This window comes from Gymnoscopelus microlampas (assembly GCF_963454915.1).
Source record: "Gymnoscopelus microlampas genome assembly, chromosome: 4".
NCBI lineage: Eukaryota > Metazoa > Chordata > Actinopteri > Myctophiformes > Myctophidae > Gymnoscopelus > Gymnoscopelus microlampas.
Window position 1 is genome coordinate 30,301,788 of NC_139941.1, and position 22,654 is coordinate 30,324,441.

At 39.9% G+C, this 22,654-nt stretch overlaps 3 protein-coding genes across 4 annotated transcripts in view; 1 reads left to right on the plus strand and 2 right to left on the minus strand.

The window, feature by feature from the left end:
• mlxip (MLX interacting protein) overlaps positions 1-573 on the minus strand; it is an 18,923-nt gene extending 18,350 nt beyond the window's left edge. For both annotated transcript variants that reach the window (XM_084056314.1, XM_084056313.1), the window contains exon 1: positions 1-573. This exon is cut by the window's left edge and continues 13 nt beyond it. In XM_084056314.1, coding sequence (XP_083912440.1) covers positions 1-298 — 298 coding nt within the window. In that variant the 5' untranslated portion in view covers positions 299-573.
• A 602-nt stretch (positions 574-1,175) lies between these two features.
• Positions 1,176-7,666, minus strand: cfap251 (cilia and flagella associated protein 251; the record flags this gene model as incomplete). Its single annotated transcript, XM_084055474.1, has 20 exons — positions 1,176-1,291; positions 1,483-1,584; positions 1,729-1,960; positions 2,149-2,292; positions 2,460-2,550; positions 2,662-2,825; positions 3,245-3,359; positions 3,452-3,636; positions 3,731-3,904; positions 4,309-4,460; positions 4,645-4,895; positions 5,013-5,201; positions 5,301-5,503; positions 5,658-5,702; positions 5,786-5,863; positions 5,945-6,025; positions 6,626-6,734; positions 6,829-6,938; positions 7,124-7,264; positions 7,382-7,666. 20 exons carry the CDS (start codon positions 7,664-7,666, stop codon positions 1,176-1,178), a joined length of 2,967 nt encoding a protein of 988 aa, XP_083911600.1.
• Positions 7,667-8,932: 1,266 nt separating this feature from the next.
• LOC311043710 (rab5 GDP/GTP exchange factor-like) lies at positions 8,933-13,414 on the plus strand. The gene is made up of 9 exons (XM_084055060.1): positions 8,933-9,167; positions 10,248-10,432; positions 10,560-10,684; positions 10,895-11,046; positions 11,157-11,226; positions 11,321-11,462; positions 11,584-11,678; positions 11,811-12,067; positions 12,180-13,414. The coding sequence occupies exons 2-9, from the start codon at positions 10,263-10,265 to the stop codon at positions 12,585-12,587; spliced, it is 1,419 nt and encodes a 472-aa protein (XP_083911186.1). The 5' UTR covers positions 8,933-9,167; positions 10,248-10,262; the 3' UTR covers positions 12,588-13,414.
• The last annotated feature ends 9,240 nt before the right edge of the window (positions 13,415-22,654 follow it).

Here is a 22,654-nt window from a genome sequence, read left to right on the forward strand (position 1 = left end):
TCATACACTCAAAAAGCTTTGTCAGCGACGCATCTATGGAAAGATGTGATGTAAAGGTCTTCCCAAAATGATACGTCTGACATGTTTGTTTGTTGACTGTGTCGAAGTCGTAGCCCTTTTTCGGGGGGTGCTCTATGTGGGGCGACGAGACCATGAAGTGTCCGCTGTGGATGACCTGAGACTCTCGTCCATCGCACTTTCTGAATCCCACCAGCTGAGGTTCCTCTGCGTCGGAGTCGTCGTCCTGCTCCTGCTTTATAGAACGCCGATATTTCTGCCGTAGTTCTCTGGTGGCCATGTCGCTGTGTTGTTGCTCAGACAAATAGCTAACGTTAGCCGAGAAGCTAGCTGGCTAGCTATCTAACGTTAAGCAGGAAAACTCCTTCTTTCATGTGGGTTTTGCTAAAAGGTGTGTGGAGAGACGTAGGAAAGGTCCAGCAATGAAGTTATTTGTTTGTGCGCCATGGACTTGGAGTCATTTTTGGATGGCTATTGAAAACGAGTATCCTATTCCACTTGTTGCTGCCTTGTTGTCTGGTAAGTGACGTTAGGCTAGCTGCTGCCATCGAGAGAAACCAGAGAGAAACCAGCTGACAAAAGTGTTTCTTTTCTTCTGAGCAGGAACTCGATGCGCTCGGAGGCGTCTCTGATTGGCCAGAGTCACAGCTACACCCTCTCGAGAACTTGGAATGGCCAGCCAGCCCCGCCCACCCAACGGGCTGATTCGTCTCTTGAACCGAACGCACACTATTCTGTTATGTAATATGAGAGGTGAAGTTTAAAAAATGATATGCTAATAGTGCAAAAATAAGTGGTGGAAAAAGCACTCAATGTCGTTACTTATGTAAAAGTATCAATACTGCAATGTAGAAACACTCTGTTACAAAAAGTCCAATATAATTCTATTCAAAAATTCTGAATGGAATTATATGAAATTGATCACCAAATGTGAATGGTTATTTTTCTGTAGTGTTTTTCTTTTACTTAAAACATATATACATTAGGCTATATAAGATAATACTCAGTCAAATCGCTTTATTATTTATTTACTCAAGCATATTATTCTTAAGCCAATTTATACATATACTGGCAAACTACAAAACGAAATTCCTTGAACTCAGTACTTTAAGAAAAACAATTCAATCAGGACACATTAACAGACTGCTGGCGGTCTTTCACTCTGGAGGGGATGATTTGCCATTTTCCTTTGAATATGATGGGAAGCCCAGGATATGACCGGTAAATGTCTCCATGGATATCTCTTCTGGAATGACAGTCTCCAGAGCTTGTTCTGAATACATACACACACACACACGCACACGCGCACGCGCACACGCACACGCACACACACGCACACGCACACGCACAGACACACGCACACACGCACGTACGCACGCACCAACAACAACCACCAGGTAAGTGGTGTGGTGTAACAATGAAATATTAAAATTAAGTATGCTACGTTGGAGCTTTGGTACAGACCTTCACATGTATTGGTTTCAAGGTCAGGCCTTTGCTTCTTTGATCTCAATCCTAAAAGTGTGGTAAAACACTCTGTCACCTCATCCTCAGTCAAGTGTTCCCCTGTCAAAAATAACAAAACAATCATGCTCCTTAGGCTACTACATATGAAGTCAGGCAATAGTAATAGACTATTATTAGTATTATAATTCAAAGGCAGTCACCATAATCACAACATTTCTTCTGCCTGAATAATATGGAACAAACCTCTGGCCTGTAGAAGTTCCAAAAGCTTGCCTCTGTGTAGCACAGGCTCCCCCTTCTCATGCTCATGGTCACACAGGATCTGAAACGTTTGAATGAGTTGCTCATCCTTGGAAATGCAGGCTGGCCGGTGGTTGATGTAGAGTTTAATAAACTCCTCCAAGTCAATGTCAGTCACATATTTCCCAGTATCAGCATACCTGCTGAACTTGACCTCATTCTTCATGTCTTCCAGCTTGAGGAAATAAAACATTTAGGCTAGTCATCCATTCATATGGTGTACATACAGTATGTGAATGTACAATGCAATATCAGCGTCATATTTCCAAACGTGAGGGGTGCAACTGCATGTAGACAATTACAGCTGATGCATGTTTATTATGACAGGTTTACTGAGGAGGCACAGCATTCTACACATTGTACCTCTTGCTCTGTAGGGAAGAAGCCTAGTGCCCGCATTACAAAAGGCACCTCTGCCAAGGGAATTAGGGTTGACACCTGTCGACTCTCCATTGAGTCAATGCCCTGATTACGCAACTGACAGTAATAGAAATAGTCTTCCATTTCCTAAAAGAGAAAAGTACTTCTTTAGAAATCCATTTTGTTTAGAGAAAAGTTTTTATTTCAGTTCAGTGAGAAATGGGTGATTGTACACAAAAATGAGCTAAAATTACGTGATTAAATGTGACCTTTTTGAAAATGAACTAAAATATGAAAAAGGATATTTAGCGCACTCTGTAGAACTCCCCCTCTCTCCCTCCTTCTAAAAGCGTGTAGTAAGGCAACAGGTCTTTACCACCGAGGGCTGCTGCCGCTTCTAATGCACTGTTAACAACAAGAGAACATCTTACTGCTCATTAACTGCAAAAAAGAAAACAGGACTAGGATGCCCATATAATTCTTTGGGTTAATCAGAGTGGTAATATAGAACCTTACTTTAGGCTAATTTCCCATGAAAAGACAGTGCTATCAGATCCCCCAGCGGTAAAAACAAATCGACCATCATAGGAGCAGGCCAGAGCAGACACCCCTGTCGGATGGCAGATCAAAGCATTGGATTTGTATGGGTTTCCATCAATGGGCATAATTTGGAGACCGACCTTGAATAAAAGAAAAATAACGTTATGCTTTGTAATGTATATAATTAATTAGATTGAACAAAACAAATTTTCATACACCCTAAATGTATACATATGTATTAGTGTAATTTAATTTACTTTAAAACACGTTAATGTCCCTCTGATTTGACCTTCCTTCCTTTGATTGTGAGGACACTATAATTGTATGAATTGCTTACATTTGGCTTACACTTAGATCTATGATTTCTTAAAAACAAAAAAGGTAAAATTCAAGCTAAAAAAGGTAAAATTCAAGCTCTACGCTGATTTTGTGTTCTAATTCCCATGTATTAAATCGAGTGACTAAATTCACAATGACAAATGACAAAGTAGCTTATTCAGGTACTGAAGGGTGAGAACAGGATAGAGTAATAGTGGTTAATAAAAAAGGGAGAAATAACCTTATCGTTCGTGATGTATGCCAGGTAATACGAGCATGTATTGTGTTCCTTAGACATAGGAAGCATGACAATCTTCTCAACTGGAGAACCATATGTTGGGCCAAGGAGCGTTTTTCTAAATTTGAAAAATGCAGAGTAAATTGAATATTTTTTGTGAAAAGAATAAAATAATGGTATTGTACTGTGTGTCTTGTTATAACATCAGACCTGCACATTTTGGTAGTGCTGTTGAATAGCTTCATTTTAAATTGGTCTGAAGCAGTGAGAAGAAAATGCTCTGTGGTGAGGGGTGGATACCAAGTCATGCATGTTGGCACAGCACTTTGCTCAATTTGTTCAGAGCTTAAGATCAGAAGCTTGTTCTCCTTGCTGTTGTCTAGGTCATACTCCACCTATCATGCAGACCCACACAATACACATATTAAAAATGTTACACTAAAGGTGCGTAGAATAGAGCCACAAGCTACCAAAATAATTCCCACTCACCAGCGTCCGGTCCATACCCAGAGAGAGCAGTCTGGGTCTGGTGCTGTCCAGGTAAACCCCAAACAGAAGGTCTTTGATGGGCTTGTAGTGGGAGTGGTGTCGGCCTACATAGCTCCAATGCTGTAACCCATTATTAGTCTGCAAGTGGAACACCATCACTGCTTTCCCGGCATCCTAACAGTGACATCAGAGGTGAAAGATTTCATAATCCATTTCTCCCCAACGTAGTTGTTATGCACCTCTAACAATGGATTATAAATTACACTACATGTTCCCTGGAGCTGCCAACCGACAACCATATCTCTTTCGATACACATGGAGTCGCCAGACACTTCTTTTCAACTGACAGTGAGGAGTGTCACCGGGAGGGCATGACCCATGCAGAGGAACATGTTATCCCTCCCAGGCCAGTTCCACTCCCCGATGAACAGGCACCCCCACCAACCTGCCCGCTTCCCCCCCACAACCATATACAGTAGCTAATCGTGTTTGTTGGACTGCCTGGCCAAGCCGAAGGCACCATGGCAGAATTGAACCCCAGTCAACATCAACACCAAGAATAATAATGATTTGCTTACCGCAGTGGCAAGATACTGTGAGTCTGAAGAGAAAGTGATGTGTGTGATGCAGTGTTGACTGTAACTGAAACAATCCTCTGCATCGCTTTGTAGTGTACAGGCATCAAGCACATGGACTGCTCCACTGGCAAAGCCAACAGCCAGGTGAAATCCTAATCAGACATAAATACTGTTACATTGCAACATAATCCAGATGGCTGTTTAAAAGTAGTGATACTATATTATTTTCTAGTTAAAAATGGCAAATGCCACAGCTAAATGGAACAAATGTTATGTTTAAAGTAAATTGTCTGCAGCTTCTACCAGAAGAATGGACAGAGGAATATTTTGAATCACCTTGGGGATCAAAGGCAATACACTGAATCTGCTTCTCTGTATCAAAGACCCTGCTCGAGATGGTCACTTTGCTGTTATAGTCCCACAACTTCAGAATGCCACTGTGACTGCCCATTGCAACAACTGGCTGTTTGGGATGGCAAGTTACTGCATGCAGGGGTTTACAATGTTCACGTAACAGCGTTTGAGGCACAACATCTTCTGTATTTATATGTACCACTGTTGAAGTGACTGTGCTCACAAGAACATTCCTACAGGAGAGGAGAAGAGCATAGTAAGATGGATGTCATTTTTATGTAGGTTGTTTTGTGGTGTGACACAGTATTACTGATTTAAAGTGAACACATAAGAAGACATATTTCTCACACCTGACAATGAATGGCTTGACATCCACAGTGCCTTCCTTTTGATATCCGTGAGGACTCTTGGGTGCACACTCTTTGGAAAAAGAGATAGACGCGATTGCATCCAGGCAGAATTCTCTGTAGCAGCCCATAAGTTTGATGTTCTCGTCGTAAAATTTTATCTGGCCCGCAGTGTCCCCTGTTACTATACATCTGTGAAACCACAGAGAGAAAAACAAAAGTGAGAGACCAGTAATTACATATCCAGTACACAATGCTGCTGTATCTACTAACACTACTGGCATTGGAGACCTGTCCGTTCGAGTGAGCACAGTGATGGGTTCTTTCTGAAGGGGGATGAGCTTGATGGCTTCTCTGACGAGTGTTCTGCTCGGAGCTAAGCCTCTAACCATGTCCCACAGTACAAGGTTGCCTGCAGAAGTAGCTGTTAGGGCCTGAGGCCCCTTCCAATGAAACACAGACTGGCTGAGAGACCCCACAGCCTTTCTGAAAGTCTTACAAAGGACAATAACAACATCAGTGAAGGAATTGGACTAATGTAATGAAAGGAAAATAGTGAACCGTCCACCAAGATCAATTAATTCAATTGCCATTAAAAAAGGGCTGGAATTTTAACACCTTTGCAGAATTTCACTGAATAATCTCTACCTTGTCATGGAGCTCAGGGGCGATGTATTCCAGACTTGTCTTGGTCTGAAAATTAACAACTGTTTATGGCGGCTTGTATAAAACTGTGTTAGACTTTCCCTGTAGTGACAAAGATTTATGGTACTTACCCTTTGGTAAAATAGGACTTGGCTCACACTGCTGCTGAGCAGCTCAGTGTCATCATTTGGATTGAAAATGATGTACTTCTGAAAAGGAGCTAAAATCAGGAAATGTATAATGCACATGACAAAATGTGTACAAAATAAGATACAAATCAACTGCCTTACTTGAAATCCATGATCAGGACAGAGTTCAGTAACCCACAAAGGCGTTTTTATATCATTAGTCCAATCCCAGATACAAACACGCTGTAAAAAAAAAACATCAGCCTGGCTACTACAGATTCAGCTAGTGTATACAGTATTTGTAATGTGTTGACAATGTTTCCATTGTTACTGAAATTAGACATAAATGCTTGTCTACTATAATCATTTACATTTTGTTTAATTACTTGAAAGGAATGAATTAATTTAATTGTAAAGAGTAGTGATATTGTCTTGAAAAGTTCCATCCATATTTGGGAACACAACTTCCTTATTATAGTGAAGTGTACTCATAGAAGTGTTTACTAGATATTTAGGCCTCATGGAGGTTCCAGAGTCTAAGTCTCAGAAAAGCATGAATAGTTGTCAGATTAGAGTCTTTATGAAAAAACAATAAAATCTGCACACCAGAATGCTGCTCCCATCGTGGGTTTTTTGTTTATTGGTAACGTTTCGAGCCGGGAGGCTCTTCCTCAGACCTTACTTAGATTAGAGTCTTTAAACTCTCTTTCCTAGCATGATTAAATCAATAAATATAATATATATATGAATCCATTTGAGAGCACAAATATAATTCAGTGTGGACTATGTTTTACTTTGTATTCAAAAAATACAAAAAAGTACCAACTTCATTGTCAATCTCACCTGCACTTCTTCAGCTCCTAAAGTTACCACGTGTTTGGCATCTCTTGACAATGCCAGCGCCACAACACCCCCATTAGGATGGCAGTCAAACAATGTACGTACAGGAATCCTGGAATATTGGCCAAATGTGTGCTTACAATCAAGAATGAAAATTAATATGTTAAGCATTTATTTCCTATACAGTATGTACAACAGAGAGCTACCCTGAATATGAGTCCCAAATAATAACCATGCTGCCTGGTCCTTTGTCTGCTGTCACCAGCCAGCGTCTGTCTTCACTCACACTCAAACAGGAAATAGGGCTACAGTGACCCTATGGAAATAAAACAATTAATAAAATCAATAAAATTGTATATTGTATTGTATTGTAATTGTATAGGATAACGAATCACACTCATTTTGACTGACCAATGTTGCTGATTGTCTGAGCTGCTTTACAATTTGATTTGAATTGAAATGTCATTGTATAGAGTGAAAACTGAGGACTGTGATGATTACCTGAAGAAGGTGCTGGGAGTTGGAGGTGTGATTGTATATTATACCAACATGGGAACCAGCATACAGGATGACAAGCTGATCATGGTCTTGCAGACTGAAGACAGGAAGCATGTTATCTATGCCAAAAGCCCATTCAAGTGTCTGGATGATTGACAGATTTGCAGATGTGTTACATACCCAAATATACGGTAACTTGTTGAGACGGATATAGTATATTAATAGTAGACCGTAGTAAGACATATATCAAGACATTATTACCAAAGGATGTGCTCTGATGTGAGTTAGCTTCTCCTTTGGCAGGAGTGTCTTTGTGGTAGCAGTATAGACTTGAGAGCGAAATGAATCCCCATTTATCATGGGATATGCCTCTGATTGCACATTCCCATCTCCATTACTCTTCTCTGCCTCCGAGTCCTCGCTACCTTTCCAGGCCTCTCCTTGACCATTGCTTGGATGATTGTCTCCCATGTAGCTAGAGTCTTCTGGCTTTTCCTCTTGATGGCTTGCCAAGGGTTCGTCTTTCTCAGGCCCAGCATCTGTCATGTTAACTAAGCATATTTCACTTTTAGAGCAAATTAATGTCACCATCATCAGTTCCACCACCTCTCTATGCTCCTTCTCACTCATACTTCAAAAAGGAATAGTAGCAATTTCAAGAATCAAAGGAATCATAAGTTAACTAATGACAAAAAAGTCAAATGTAACTTTAAAATTCGTAGATAAAATATAATAATAATCAAAAGAAGAAGAATATACATTGCTTCTTACCCAGAATGACTGAATAGTCACAAACTGCAGCTTCTTACCCAGAATGACTAAATAGCCACAAACTGCAAGTCCACAACAATTGTCTTTAACAAGAAAAGCGTCTTGTTACCATAGTTACCTTCTGGGCATGGTGGGAGGAGCTTCGCATGTAGGGACCAACGCGCTCGCGCTGGGAAAAAAAAATCACAATTAATTTAAGCCTTTTTATATTTATTCAGTGCTTTCAACAGCAATGTGTGTCCACATTAAATGTAAATACAAATAAAATAATATAATATAAATAAGGGAGCAAAAATGTGAGGGCCTGGGTTTCCTGTCCCTCTACATTCTCTGACAAGTTTTTCCGGTGTTTCCGGTTGGGTCATACACCGCGTTGCCAGGTCTGCTTATTATAAGCGACTTTGTGCTTGTTTTTCTGTAAAGTCGCTTGTAAATATTGCTAGTTACGGGTTGCGTTTTTTGGGGTTCCGCTAGTTGTTTCTAAAGTGTAGATGCTTATTTTGGTCTTGCTTCCTAAATGTCGTTCTCCAACATTTTCATGTCAAGGAGTCAAGGACCACCAAATTAATATATATTTGTCTGCAGAACCCCGCCATACAAGATTTATGTTGTTAAAATGTTATTTAAAAATAATCCACTCAAGATTTTCTAAAATATAGCAGATCTACAGGCTATTTTCAGTAGGTTTTAAGTTCTCATGTAGCCGCTTCTTTTTGGCTTGTTTTCATAGACCAATTATTTGTTTACTAACATTGAGCCTGGACGCACAGGTGATTGTTTCACGCAATCAATTCCCAACCTGTTTCGGGGTGCACTGGTTTCAGCACACCCCAACCCCCTCTTGTATGTGTTGGCTAGTGAGACGCGTCCTAACGAGACCTGATATAATGGGTTTCGTTGCGCGCATACTGGCTGCACGCAGCCAGTATGACGTCGTCTGTTAAGGGGTCTATAGACCTAGTGGCTTATTTCTCACACAAGATTTGGCAACGCTATTTGGGTCATAGTGTCATACATTAGCATACCGTCATAACCAGCTGATCTGCTCGTTGCTTTCCATTTCCTTAAAGACTTTTAGGAGTTTAGTTCAAGTCAGCTGTGTTGTTTTTCACACTCAATCCTTTACTATACGTAATTATTGGGCTATCTCAGGGATTTGGGGTTCCCTACATTAGAGTATAAAGTGTTTGTAGATCCCTTGAGGGTGTTTACAGTGCTGAGAGAATAAATAACCAAAGAAAGGAGGTCACGCAGTGGCAACATTTAACTCTGACAGGTGAGTCTTCTAACTCTGGTTGGTTGTGGTTATTTGAAAATAAAATGTGACAGTGAAAATAAAGAAGTCGATGAAGAAAGTTAGTTAAACAGCTTGTATGCAGCATTTGGTAACTCTAAGTTGAAATACAGCCACAGAGCCAACTAAACACAAAGACATACGGTATTGGGTTTAGCTGACAGTTGTGTTTATTTCGTTACATAAACGCGTTACATAAGTATGTAGTACACCTGAATTAATAGTGGCATTTTGACTTTCTTATGATGCCTACTAGTTGTGGACGTGACGTGTCAATGAAAAATGATAACGTTTCAATGTGGGCTTGCTTCACATTTCAAGGCAACAACTTGACAGTGGTGGGAAAAGTACTACTTTTTTTTTTTACTTAAGTAAAAGTATCAATACTGCAATGTAGAAATACTCTGTTAAAAGTAAAAGTCCGGAGTTCAACATTTACTTGAGTAAATAAAGTGCAAACGTATTGGCATCAAAATGTACTTCAAGTAAAGTATAAAGTACTCGTATGCAGAATGTCCCATTTCACAAGTTTTCAAATGTATACAAATCTTTTGAAAATGTGAAGCATTGTGAGCTTGTAGATCGGCTATTTTCAAATACCCGAAATATATATATGGATGAAGTGGTTCGTTTTGTAATAATAATCAAAATCTACAAAGTAAGCTAGTAACTAAAGTTTTCAAATAATTGTAGAGTAAAAGTACAAAAATTTGGAAATACTCCACTATAGTAAAAAAATACCTCAAAATTGTTCTTAAGTACAGTACTTGAGTAAATGTACTTAGTTACTTTACACCACTGCAACTTTGAATTCATAGAAATGTGATTAAAAAAATAGGCTGTACATCATATGGTAGTTGGTCAAACTGGCGTTGATCTACTAAACCAGCCAGGAAGGATAGTGGCCATCTATTTTATCTTGTTAAAATGTGATCGAACTGATTATTAACATGCATGCATTATTTGCCAATTCCATTTGGGTACATAAATTAATATTGATTAACTTAGATAAACATAACATTCTGTTTTGAAGTGCTGTTACAGGTTTATGTTTTATTTCAGGGGAGCCAAGGAGGAATGAGCTCTACAATGTGGACAGATAAGCAAAGAGGAATCAGAGTTTCTCAGGCAGAACTCCTTTGCACGAATGTATGTGGGTATTATGGTAACCCTGCATGGCAAGGCTTTTGTTCCAAGTGCTGGAGAGAGAGAGCCCGTAAAGCTGAAGTTCAGAGGCAAGACCCTTGGTAAGGCCAATTCATGAAATCTTATTTTTGATCATGTTGAACTTTTGGATGTTGACATTTTACAAATAGGAAATTCGCTTGTATCTAAATTGTTTATGTTTGCTCCTAAAATTGTCATTTTGTGTAGCCAGAAGAATGAAGGAACTCCTCTCACCTTCTCCAAATTTGAGGAGAAAAAAAGTAGCGAGAAGGGTCGTCGAGTTAACACTATGAGGAGACTATTTTGGGGTGGGCCATCACCTCCAAAACGAGGTAAAAAAATCAAAAAATATATTCTATCTAATCTATTCTCCAGATGCTTGTCACAGCTCATGCTAGTATTTTTCTGTGTACTTGTGCAGACTTTGTGACATTTAGAGATATCCCACATTATCACTGACTTGCTATTTGCATGAACGCGATTGCTTGAAGTCAAGAGAAGTGGGCTAGTCTAATCATGGTTAATTTCTTCTGTCTTTTTAGAGTCTTCTGAAAGCCAAATAAATGCATCGAAAGCTTTCCAGAGCCTTGAGCTAGGAGACTTCACTGGTTTCTTGAAGCTACTCCGGAACCCTTCCTCACAGCGTTTACAGTCCCGCTGCACAGCTTTTCTCAATACAATGGAGGCTTACCATGTAGCTATCTTTTTTTCATTCTCTCATTGTCATAAATGTTATAATTCCACCACAAGATGATTTATGAAGCCTTACTTTAAAGCTGACTGAATGGTGTCATAACTTTATAGGACCTACCAGTACAAAAGCAGTCTGACCTTGTGCAAGATTTCTACCAGAATATTGCTGAGTATTTTAGTGGTGAGTACAAACAGATTTAACACTTTTCGCAATTTATTCTATTAGCTTATAAAGATGTCAAATCTTTGCATTTGTATTTGTATTCTACTTTCAGGTTTGAGTTTGACTGAGGCTCAGGTTTCTCAGATGATGGAACATGTAGAGAAGCTAATAATGACTCGTTTGCACAAATGGGTTTTCTGTCATGATAGCTGTGATGATGAACAGAAGGATCTAGCTCTCCAGAAGAGAATAAGGCAAGTTGTACATAAGTTCCTCTGCCAAAAACATTGCCTGTAGCATTTATCTTTGATGCCAGTGCCATCAATGCAATGGTACTCTATTATAACTTTTGTGATGTCTCGCAAAATTTGCTAGGTCCTTAAACTGGGTTACTCCCCAGATGCTGTGTGTACCATTTCCGGATCAAAATACTGCAATCGCAGTTGACCCCTTTCTACCTGCTATAACAGGTGATTCTCAAATTCAATACTTTGAGTGAGAAAAGTAATACTCATTAGATCATAATGCCTTTCACTTATACTATGCAGCAATTTATTATTGTGTTTCATGTCTACTAAGTCTTCTGCCCTTTGTTTTGACAGCTATAATTGAGATGGATGCCAAACGAGCACCACAGGACAAGCTTGCGTGTGTGTCTAAATGCAGTCAGCACGTCTTTGAAGCTCTTTCCACTTCAAATTCAGAGCCGGCTAATGCTGATGATTTTCTGTCTGGCCTAATTTATGTGGTGCTTAAGGCCAACCCACCTCGACTCCACTCAAACATGCAATATGTGATTCGCTTTGGCCTGCCCCACAGTCTAATGGCAGGAGAGAGTGGCTACTATTTCACAAATTTGGTTAGTTTACTGCAATCATAATGAAACTCTTATTGGACCAACACACTGCAATGTTTTTTCTACTGAGTATGATTCATGTTTGTTGTTAATATGTTCTGGTATTCCATTTTAGTCTTGTGCTATAGCCTTCATTGACAAGCTGGATGGGCCTGCACTGAATCTCAGTCCAGAGGAGTTCGAAGGCTACATGCTGCGGCGCCATGCTCCCTCTGTTCACAGAGGAAGTGAGAGGAAACGGATCGCCAGTGCAACACAAGATCTGCTGCATGAGCTGAAGGGTAGACAGGAAAAGCTGGACCAGGGAATGGATGCTCTCAAAGTGCAGTTACAACACTGGGAACAAACAGTTGAGGCTCAAGTGGATGATGCAATAGCCAAGTCTGTTCTAGTACAAAAAGAGATAACAGCTGAATGTGAGATGTCAAAATGTTGCTCATCCTCTGGTCAAGATGTAGCCTTGCAGGAGTCAGTGCTGGTGCTCAGGGATCAAGATAGCTGTCCACTAGATACAGACTGTTAGGTGTATTAACGGTAAGAGACTCTCTTGATTTGGTAATTGGCTATGTTTTATTTTAGGGAAGGTTGGGTACATCGGAAGTAGATTCAATAAATATATAATTACTCCAGAGAAAGGCCAGATATAAAAGACACGGTACCTCACAAAAGATCTGTTACTGCTGAGTTTGCAAGACTTAGAAGGCAACCATAACAAAGCTGTCAATTTTTAAACCAGTGCTAAATGCAAAGAATGAATATTTTTTAATGCACATTGTGAAGAGCCTCCATTTGTGCCTTTTGTGTGCATACAACCATGGTAACCGTATTATTTTTCTATGATACTTCAAGTTCATGTTAGCCTAATTGTTTGTATACATATTTTGCAGTTATAAGATTTGCACTTAAAGGAGAATTCGTATTTTGTGCACATTCCAGGTGGGTTGGCGTTAATTATAAGGTAGAGGTCTGTAGATAGTGCTTTAACCATACTTTTCACTAAGTATTGTTAAGCATTCGGGTCAAACAGAACTTATCAAACATTCTTAATGGCTTGATTTGAATATTTACTTTCTCAACCAGTGTGCCTATTTATGGACTTTTGTGAACTGTGAAATTTTAAGATGTCAATTTATAAACTGGGTCACTGAAATAAATAATGATGCTTTAGTCAAGTTTTACAAAGCTACACAATAGTTAATTGTATGTTGCCTTCAGCATATGTTTAAAGAAGAAATGACCAGAAGTGAAGTTGAAGTTTTTGTTAACGTAGTCCAGGTTATGATCTAACAATACAGGACTGTTTACATGATTATATCAACATAATATTAAACTTATTGATTTGTATGATTTGATACTTTCAGTGTCTTGTGTATTATAGGAATTAAGAAATTCATCTATATTCATTTTCAAGGATTTGACATGTTGAATCAAGTAGTTTTACTGTTGCATGGGATTAATTGAATAGAGGGGTTTTAAGAACTATATTTGGCACTTGGCATAAATATGTTTTTTGTGTTAACTGCTTCTGAAACAGAATTTTTAAAGATCACTATTATGACATCTGTTAAAAACAAAAAAAAATCACAAACGTATATTGATTATATAGTCTGAACCAGGGCTCTTGGCTAAATGTCTTCGCCATCCTCCTAGAACCTAACCTGACTCTGCCAGATGGGGGCGGTATTGAATAACCAGGTTCCCTGTGTGTGAAGCCAGCTTTTTGCATCTGGCGGAGCCAGGTAACCTGGAACCAACCTAAAAGTAGGGGCTCCCAGACCGCACCGAATCGGGGCCGAATCGGCGTCGGGAAGCGTCGTATATAGTCGGCCAGTCGGTTAGGGGTCCGTCGGGGGTCCGTCGGGACCTTTTCGGCCGACCCAGGGCCGACCGGACATGTCCAGTCGGGCTAGCCAACGGGCTAGCCGACTGGCCGACTGGAGTTGCCATGTGGCAGAGAAGTAGTGTCAACAACATGCAGCGTGCTATCTATCAGTGTTGCCAGATCATGTGAGAGAAACAAGCGACCATGTCTATGAAAACCTAGCCTGGGCAGCATTCCTTTTCGGGTATATGATCCGGTCGGAAAAAAAAAGAAAAGCGACCGGATCGCGACAAACCGGAAAGACGTCTCACCCCAAAATAGGTCCGTCCCCAAAATCCTTGATACGGCGTAGTTTAGCTTATTTTTTAAATATAAATGTGAGTGTACTTTCCAGAGACTATTTAGCGTCTGTATTATCCATATTATCCCACGGGGAAATTCTATTCCATTTAAATAGGGATTGGGGAACCAAAACAAAGCGGCACCGCAAAACCGGATCGCGACAAAACCGGAAAGAGGATGCTTTTTTTTTTTCTTTTTCAGTAGGCGTGGTCTAGACCGGATCATATGGGCCTTCAGTAACGAATACCAGGCTTTCCTCAGCTCCGTTCCGTCAGCAGAAATTGGACTTCCGGTTTTCGAGCTAGCAGAAATAAGGGTTCCGGTTGCCTTCAAAATAAGAGCGTGAATTTTTTATGTTTTTTAAAAGACACAAATCTAATTTAAAAAATACATTTATGATGTATGCCTTTTAAATGGCTCATACTAAAACACTTCTAAGTGGCAAGTTTAAAAAAGAAAGACACAATTGTATTTAAAAAATACATTTATGATGTACATATGTCTTTTTAAATGGCTTATACTAGATCACTTCTAAGTGCCAGGTTGTTCCAGTTTGAAATTGGCTATTGACCCCCATTAAATGTGCACTTAGCACTGTTTTGCACTTTAACTGGATATTGATTTGTGTGTGTTACATATATGTATTGTTTTTGTATTGTTTGTCCATTGTTGTAATAATGATGACTCTAGGCCAGGTCACTCTTGGAAAATGATGATGATATAATATTGTTTATTGCAGAAGCAAATAAACAATGATAAAAGAGACCACAAAATATGCTACAAATAATAATAGTAGATAGTGCAAGCGAGATAAAAAAAAAGAGAAGAATTTGGGGTTTATAAAGTTGATCTCACGTATTTAAAAACTAAAATACAATACAAATACAAAAGTAATCAGAAAAAAAATATTACAAATTTATATTATTTAACAACATATATACAACATGGAAACACAGCATAAAAAAAGATAGAGAAATATTAGTACATTTTTAGTGTGTGTGTGTGTGTGTGTGTGTGTGTGTGTGTGTGTGTGTGTGTGTGTGTGTGTGTGTGTGTGTGTGTGTGTGTGTGTGTGTGTGTGTGTGTACTTCTCCATAACTGAGCGCCCCTAAACTTGATAGAAAATGGATACAGACCAGTAGAGAATATTGGTGAACATTTGAGAGATAATTTGTAAAAAAAAAAAGAAAGTGGCAGGCCGCCCAGTGCGGCCTGACGTAAGAAAAGTGCCAATTTCAGACAATACTGGACACTGGACAGGAGACGGCTGTTGGCGCCAGCACTTTTTACATACGCACACGTTCAGGGAGACCCCCTCTACAACGCCACACTCTCCGCTAAGCCAGACAGGTGTATTTGGAAAAATGGCGGGCCGTCCAGTGAGGTCAGGGGTCAGAAAACAGCCATTTTTAGTGCATAGACTTCACAAATTGGGCGCTGGACACGAGACAGCTATTTGCGGCGGCACGTGTGACATACGCACGCGTTCAGGGAGACCCCCTCTACAACGCCACACTCTCCGCTAAGCCAGACAGGTGTATTTGGAAAAGTGGCGGGCCGTCCAGTGAGGTCAGGGGGCAGAAAACAGCCATTTTTAGTGCATAGACTTCACAAATTGGGCGCTGGACACGAGACAGCTATTTGTGGCGGCACTTGTGACATACGCACGCGTTCAGGGAGACCCCCTCTACAACGCCACACTCTCCGCTAAGCCAGACAGGTGTATTTGGAAAAGTGGCGGGCCGTCCAGTGAGGTCAGGGGGCAGAAAACAGCCATTTTTAGTGCATAGACTTCACAAATTGGGCGCTGGACACGAGACAGCTATTTGTGGCGGCACTTGTGACATACGCACGCGTTCAGGGAGACCCCCTCTACAACGCCACACTCTCCGCTAAGCCAGACAGGTGTATTTGGAAAAGTGGCGGGCCGTCCAGTGAGCTCAGGGGGCAGAAAACAGCCATTTTTAGTGCATAGACTTCACAAATTGGGCGCTGGACACGAGACAGCTATTTGCGGCGGCACGTGTGACATACGCACGCGTTCAGGGAGACCCCCTCTACAACGCCACACTCTCCGCTAAGCCAGACATGAGACAGCTATTTGCCGTGGCACTTACTATTACTTACTTACAATTATAACAATCTGTTCTTGCTTACAATTGGCCGCTGATCATTCAGGCTACAGTCACAATTTAACACAAAAAAATGTAGATTAATATCACAGACTGAGGTTACCTGTTGTTGTTTTTATTTCGTTTTAGTCATAGTCTTTTGAATAACATTTAATTTAGTTTTAGTCATATTTTATTCACCTTAAATGTTTGTTTTAGTGTAGTTTTAGTTGACTAAATATAATATGATTTTATTCGACTAAATCTACAGTTGATTTTGTCGTCAAAAATGTATTTTGGCAGGCCTTGATGGCGTCGTAATGCTACATTTTACACTTGGTTGCATGCTGAAATTAGCCAATCTACTGCTGTGACTTCACCTATCAAATTAAATAAAATACCTTTTAAAAAGTTCTATTGATGTCACCTCCTTATGACTCCATAATAAATCAAACCTACTCATTGGCTTTTTGGAAGAGGATGCAAGTCCCAGGAAGTGCCACAGAATATCATCAGGAAGTTTTAAAGCATCTTCTGTGTATACAGTACTGTTGCGTTGACCAGTTATTGATAGATATGTGTGGATACTCCCACAAAACAGACATGGCTATGGACAAGCCTTGCTTCTATTTCAGTTTCCCAGTTTGACATCAGTATAACATTTCAATACCATTATAAGGCACACACCAACATCTCGTTCTGTGTCTCTCTCCGTTCCTGAGATATGACTGATGTAACATTGACTGTGACTATGATTGTGACCTTGAGCCATTTTTATAGGGCAGCCTAGAGATCATTTCTACCAAGTTCCATGAAAATCTGAAACTCTCTTCTATCAGGTAATGGATGTGGAGCCATTTCAAAATGTGTGACATTTTCAAAGAGAACTCTGGAACTAATCTGAACAAGAATCAATAGGGATTTATTTGTCACTTACTCAATACAGGTACAAGCAGTGAAATGTTTGGGGCTGTTTCTACAGAGACTGTGCTAACACAACCAATATCTTTTTAGAATTATAGATAACAGAAATAAAATTACATTACATTACATTACATTACAGTCATTTAGCAGACGCTTTTATCCAAAGCGACTTACAATAAGTGCAATCAACAAAGGTAGGGAACGAAAGCTACTAATCACCAGAGGTTATAAGTGCATTTTCTGCAATAACAAGCAACCAAGAGCATACCTAGCGCTAAGGTAAAAGTGCAATATATCAGCTACCTATTTCCTTAAACAGATGAGACAAAGTAGTCAAATGAGCAGGAGCTAAAAACAAATAAAATGAAAGTACAGATGGAATGGCATGTATGATAAATCTCTTAAAACATGTATGATAATCTGTAGCAGCAGTGGCAAATGTGCAAAAATACAAGATAGCAACGCATTGCAGGCTTGCAGGCTTATGCAAAGGCTAAAATGTAATTAGATACCATGTTATGTAGACAGATGCCAGGCCATTGTTGACCTGGCATCCTATAGTTTGAATAGTTTCAATGTAGAGATTATAGATTTTTTGGGGGGATAGGGAGCTGTTAGACTGATGATTCTTGGTTTACATACAGTATGATCCTAGATTACTATTTCTATGCATTTGATGTATTACCTTGCTTACTGTAAATCGCTCTGGATTAAGAGCGTCTGCTAAATGCCTAAATGCCTAAATTGTAAATCACATTGTGAGCTTGTACAGTATATCGCCTATTTTAACTATTTTAAAATAGTCCCAGTCCCACACGTACAGTCCCAGTCGGCAAAGTGTCACCTGGTACTACCAGGTGACCAATTGACACTTATTTGCACAATGTTATTTGCACAATGCACTGACAGACACATCTAAGAACTCTCAAACCCATAGAATCACTTTACAAACAGACATTAAAAACACTTGATCAAAAACCCAACCGTTACCACCATTGCCGTATAGTTCAAAAGTATAATTTATTTAATTTTGATAGCTTTAAACATTTTGCAGATGCCTGTCTCATTTTTAAGGTTTTAAATGGGCTTGCACCTCCACCACTAAAACAGTTCATAGAGCGAAGGGAGAGTGGTGACAGATCAACAAGGGCAACTACCAGAGGAGACTGTGAGGTACCATTCAGACGGAGTGTGTTGGTAAAACAGTCTTCTCTGTTAGAGCCCCCCATCACTGGAACAGTCTTCCTACCGAAGTAAGAGAGACCAACAACTTTCTAACCTTCAAATTCAACCTTAAAAGATGGCTAAAAGCTAACCAAATTTGTAATCATGAGTAAATTTCGCCTCCATTAATCACTGATGTGTCTCCTCCTATTTTACTGTATTGTACTATGTCTACTTGTTTTGTATAGTTGACAATGTCTTTTTGTATGGATAACTATACCACTTTTTTAACAGCCTGCCCAGGGACTACAGATGAAAATTAGCCAACTCTGGCTCATTTACATGGACGTGAATAACTGACATGTTGATCAATGTGCATTGTCCCTGTTAAATAAATAAATATAAATAAATGTGCACTGACAAGTGATTCTGACGTATATCTGCATGCTAATCGTCTATTTTCACTATTTCAAAACATTTTTTTTTAGAGGGGGTCTGAAAATGGCTGTTTTCTGACCCCTGACCTCACTGGACGGCCCGCCACTTTTCCAAATACACCTGTCTGGCTTAGCGGAGAGTGTGGCGTTGTAGAGGGGGTCTCCCTGAACGTGTGCGTATGTCACAAGTGCCGCCACAAATACCTGTCTTGTGTCCAGCGCCCAATTTGTGAAGTCTATGCACTAAAAATGGCTGTTTTCTGACCCCTGACCTCACTGGACGGCCCGCCATTTTTCCAAATACACCTGTCTGGCTTAGCGGAGAGTGTGGCGTTGTAGAGGGGGTCTCCCTGAACGCGTGCGTATGTCACAAGTGCCGCCACAAATTCCTGTCTCGTGTCCAGTGCCCAATTTGTGAAGTCTATGCCCTAAAAATGGCTGTTTTCTGACCCCTGACCTCACTGGACGGCCCGCCACTTTTCCAAATACACCTGTCTGGCTTAGCGGAGAGTGTGGCGTTGTAGAGGGGGTCTCCCTGAACGCGTGCGTATGTCACAAGTGCCGCCACAAATTCCTGTCTCGTGTCCAGCGCCCAATTTGTGAAGTCTATGCACTAAAAATGGCTGTTTTCTGACCCCTGACCTCACTGGACGGCCCCGCCATTTTTCCAAATACACCTGTCTGGCTTAGCGGAGAGTGTGGCGTTGTAGAGGGGGTCTCCCTGAACGCGTGCGTATGTCACAAGTGCCGCCACAAATTCCTGTCTCGTGTCCAGCGCCCAATTTGTGAAGTCTATGCACTAAAAATGGCTGTTTTCTGACCCCTGACCTCACTGGACGGCCCGCCATTTTTCCAAATACACCTGTCTGGCTTAGCGGAGAGTGTGGCGTTGTAGAGGGGGTCTCCCTGAACGCGTGCGTATGTCACAAGTGCCGCCACAAATTCCTGTCTCGTGTCCAGCGCCCAATTTGTGAAGTCTATGCACTAAAAATGGCTGTTTTCTGACCCCTGACCTCACTGGACGGCCCGCCACTTTTCCAAATACACCTGTCTGGCTTAGCGGAGAGTGTGGCGTTGTAGAGGGGGTCTCCCTGAACGCGTGCGTATGTCACAAGTGCCGCCACAAATTCCTGTCTCGTGTCCAGCGCCCAATTTGTGAAGTCTATGCACTCCAGTGAACAGCATTTATCCATTTAGATACATTTTTTATGTTATTAAAACAGTTAAACACTTTTTTTATTACAAATATACATAATATGTGTTTTCTAGCTTCGTTTAAATGCTTAATTTATAGTTTTAATGTGCAAATGAACCGTTTATCAATGGTTTTCAATGGTTTCTTTTTACTCTAGAGGGTACTCTTATTCTGAAGAGATCGTCAACCGGAAGTCTTATTTCTGCTCCGTTATTTCTGCTGACGGAACACAGCTGCTTTCCTCCGAGGTGGAAAGACTGGTGATGCGAGGTTAATGAAAACCTACATTCACTGTTTCTCATTGTCGCTCCCAGAGAGAGAGATTGATTGATTTGACCTACTTTTGCGCTGTGGTGATGTAATTAATTGGGAGCAGGTGTGTAAGATTCCAATAGTATAAACATTTTAATTGGCTTTCATATACTCTTAATATTTTCTTTTCAAATTAGATTTGGCCTTATAGATCGAAATGTGCTCAGTTTTGGCTATTTTCTGGGTGCTAATTTCAATAAATTATTTAATGTATTTAATTTTGATTATTCGAATAACCGTTTTCAAAAATGTTGTGTACACGTCAGCAGTGGTGGAAAAAGTACTCAAATGTTGAGTAAAAGTATCAATGCACGATTTTCCTGTCAATAAGTTATTTTTTTTAGACACCAGTCCCCTGTTCGTTTGTCAACAATGATCTAAATGGGAAGTTTATTTCAGCAGCTAGAATGTGACTGGCTGTCGGGTGGAAATCTTGTATGTTCCTTTTCTATTATTATTTAAAAACAATTTAAAATCGTGAAAATAGCCAATCTACACGCTGTAATTATTAATAATTAAGAAATACTATATTTTAAAGAGTGAAAAATCAACTAAAGTCATTATTAGTGCAAGTTCAAAAATAGCAGATCTACAAGCTCAGAACGCGTGCATCGCAACACGTTGTGAGCTTGTAGATCTGCTATTTTCAAATAGATTATAGGTATAAAATAGGGCTAAAGTGGTTAATGTATGTTTTATAATGATTTATATCTGCAGATTAACTAGTAACTAAACATTTCAAATAATTGTTGTGGAGTAAAAGTATAGACAATTGGAAATACTCCAGTAAAGTAAAAGTACCTCAAAATTGTACTGAAGTACAGTACTTGAGTAAATGTACTTGTTACTTTACAGTACACCACTGCACATCAGTGAAGAAAAAAAGAAAAAACGCTGGGAACATCCATTTACAAGTGACTTTGCAGGGAAACAAGCCCAAAGTCGCTTATAATAAGCAGACCTGGCTGCCCTATACCCTAGGCTGAAAGCAATGTCTCAAGAACAGCAGAGGGGGCGCTGTTTTTCCTTTTTATTTGTAAATGGGTTCCCACATTGGGCTGGGCATTAGCATTTCAATGGCAAGTCGGCTGACAGACTAAATGCCAACTTTTGCCAACCAAATACCAGTCTGTTGCAGTCTGAAGTAGTCTGAAGTAGTCAGAACCAGTCTGTTTGGTCTGAAAGAATTACCAAAAGGAAAGCACTATGTGGTGACATAGCTACATATTCCATTTCTCCTTGTTCTAATTGAGCTCAGAGACGAGAAAGTGTCGCAGACATTTGCATCAGTAGGCTACAGTAAACCAAGCCCTGCAGAAGAAAGATTATTTGGATAACTGGAACTAGTTTGTGTCAGCCACAAACTATGTCCTGCTAAACTAGAATCAGCTTCAAGATGTCAAGATATGTTATACATAATAAATACATAAAATAAAATAATAAATTCAGCCCTTTTATTTTGACTACTGCTTACCTTGAAGGAGATGCATGGTGCAATTTGTTCTTGTGAATCGATGCCCGCCCCGATGTGTGAGCTTATGAATTTGGCCATATTCACAGTATATGCCAAGAAAGATGGGACTTGTCATGTTAGCGGTAGATGACATGCGTGGCATTATCATCAAAATGATCAGTGTCATGGCAAATCTGATGTTAATCAGATGACAAAATCTGCTAACCAAAGTTAAATATGTAAATCTTACTCAGACCAGGTGTAACAACACAAAATGTTAACATTACGAAATTGTCAGAGAAATTATGTTTATTATGCTACACCTACAATAGATATCATGCTCTCAGTACAAGGGGAAAACATCTAAAGACCCATATTTTCCATTAAAGTTTGTTTCAGGTTTAAAACATATTTTTTATTACATTTTTTCCAAAATGTTTCTTTCAGGTCAGATTATTTATTTTTTATATTATTATTTTAATTTTATTTTCTAATACAATTGGTTGCCCATGTCTAGATGCTCAGTTGATATGATTTTGTTTAGTTAAAGTTCCTGCTGCTTTCCAAACTAGTCTACAAAATAGACTGGTCTCAAGGCAGGGGGAAAATGGTGTAATGTTCCTGGTGTTTTTGCTCTCTAGAAGTTGCCAGGCAACCTAAAGCCAATTGTAAACAGCCAACGGACTCAAACGGAGGTCCTCTGAATGACTGATCAACTCTGTTAAGACTTTCTAAATTAAAAAGATAGATGTAAACTGCGTTTCTGACTGCATTTGTGGGATAAGGGGACACGTTGGAATGAACTATCTGTCTCCAACTCGGATACAGAT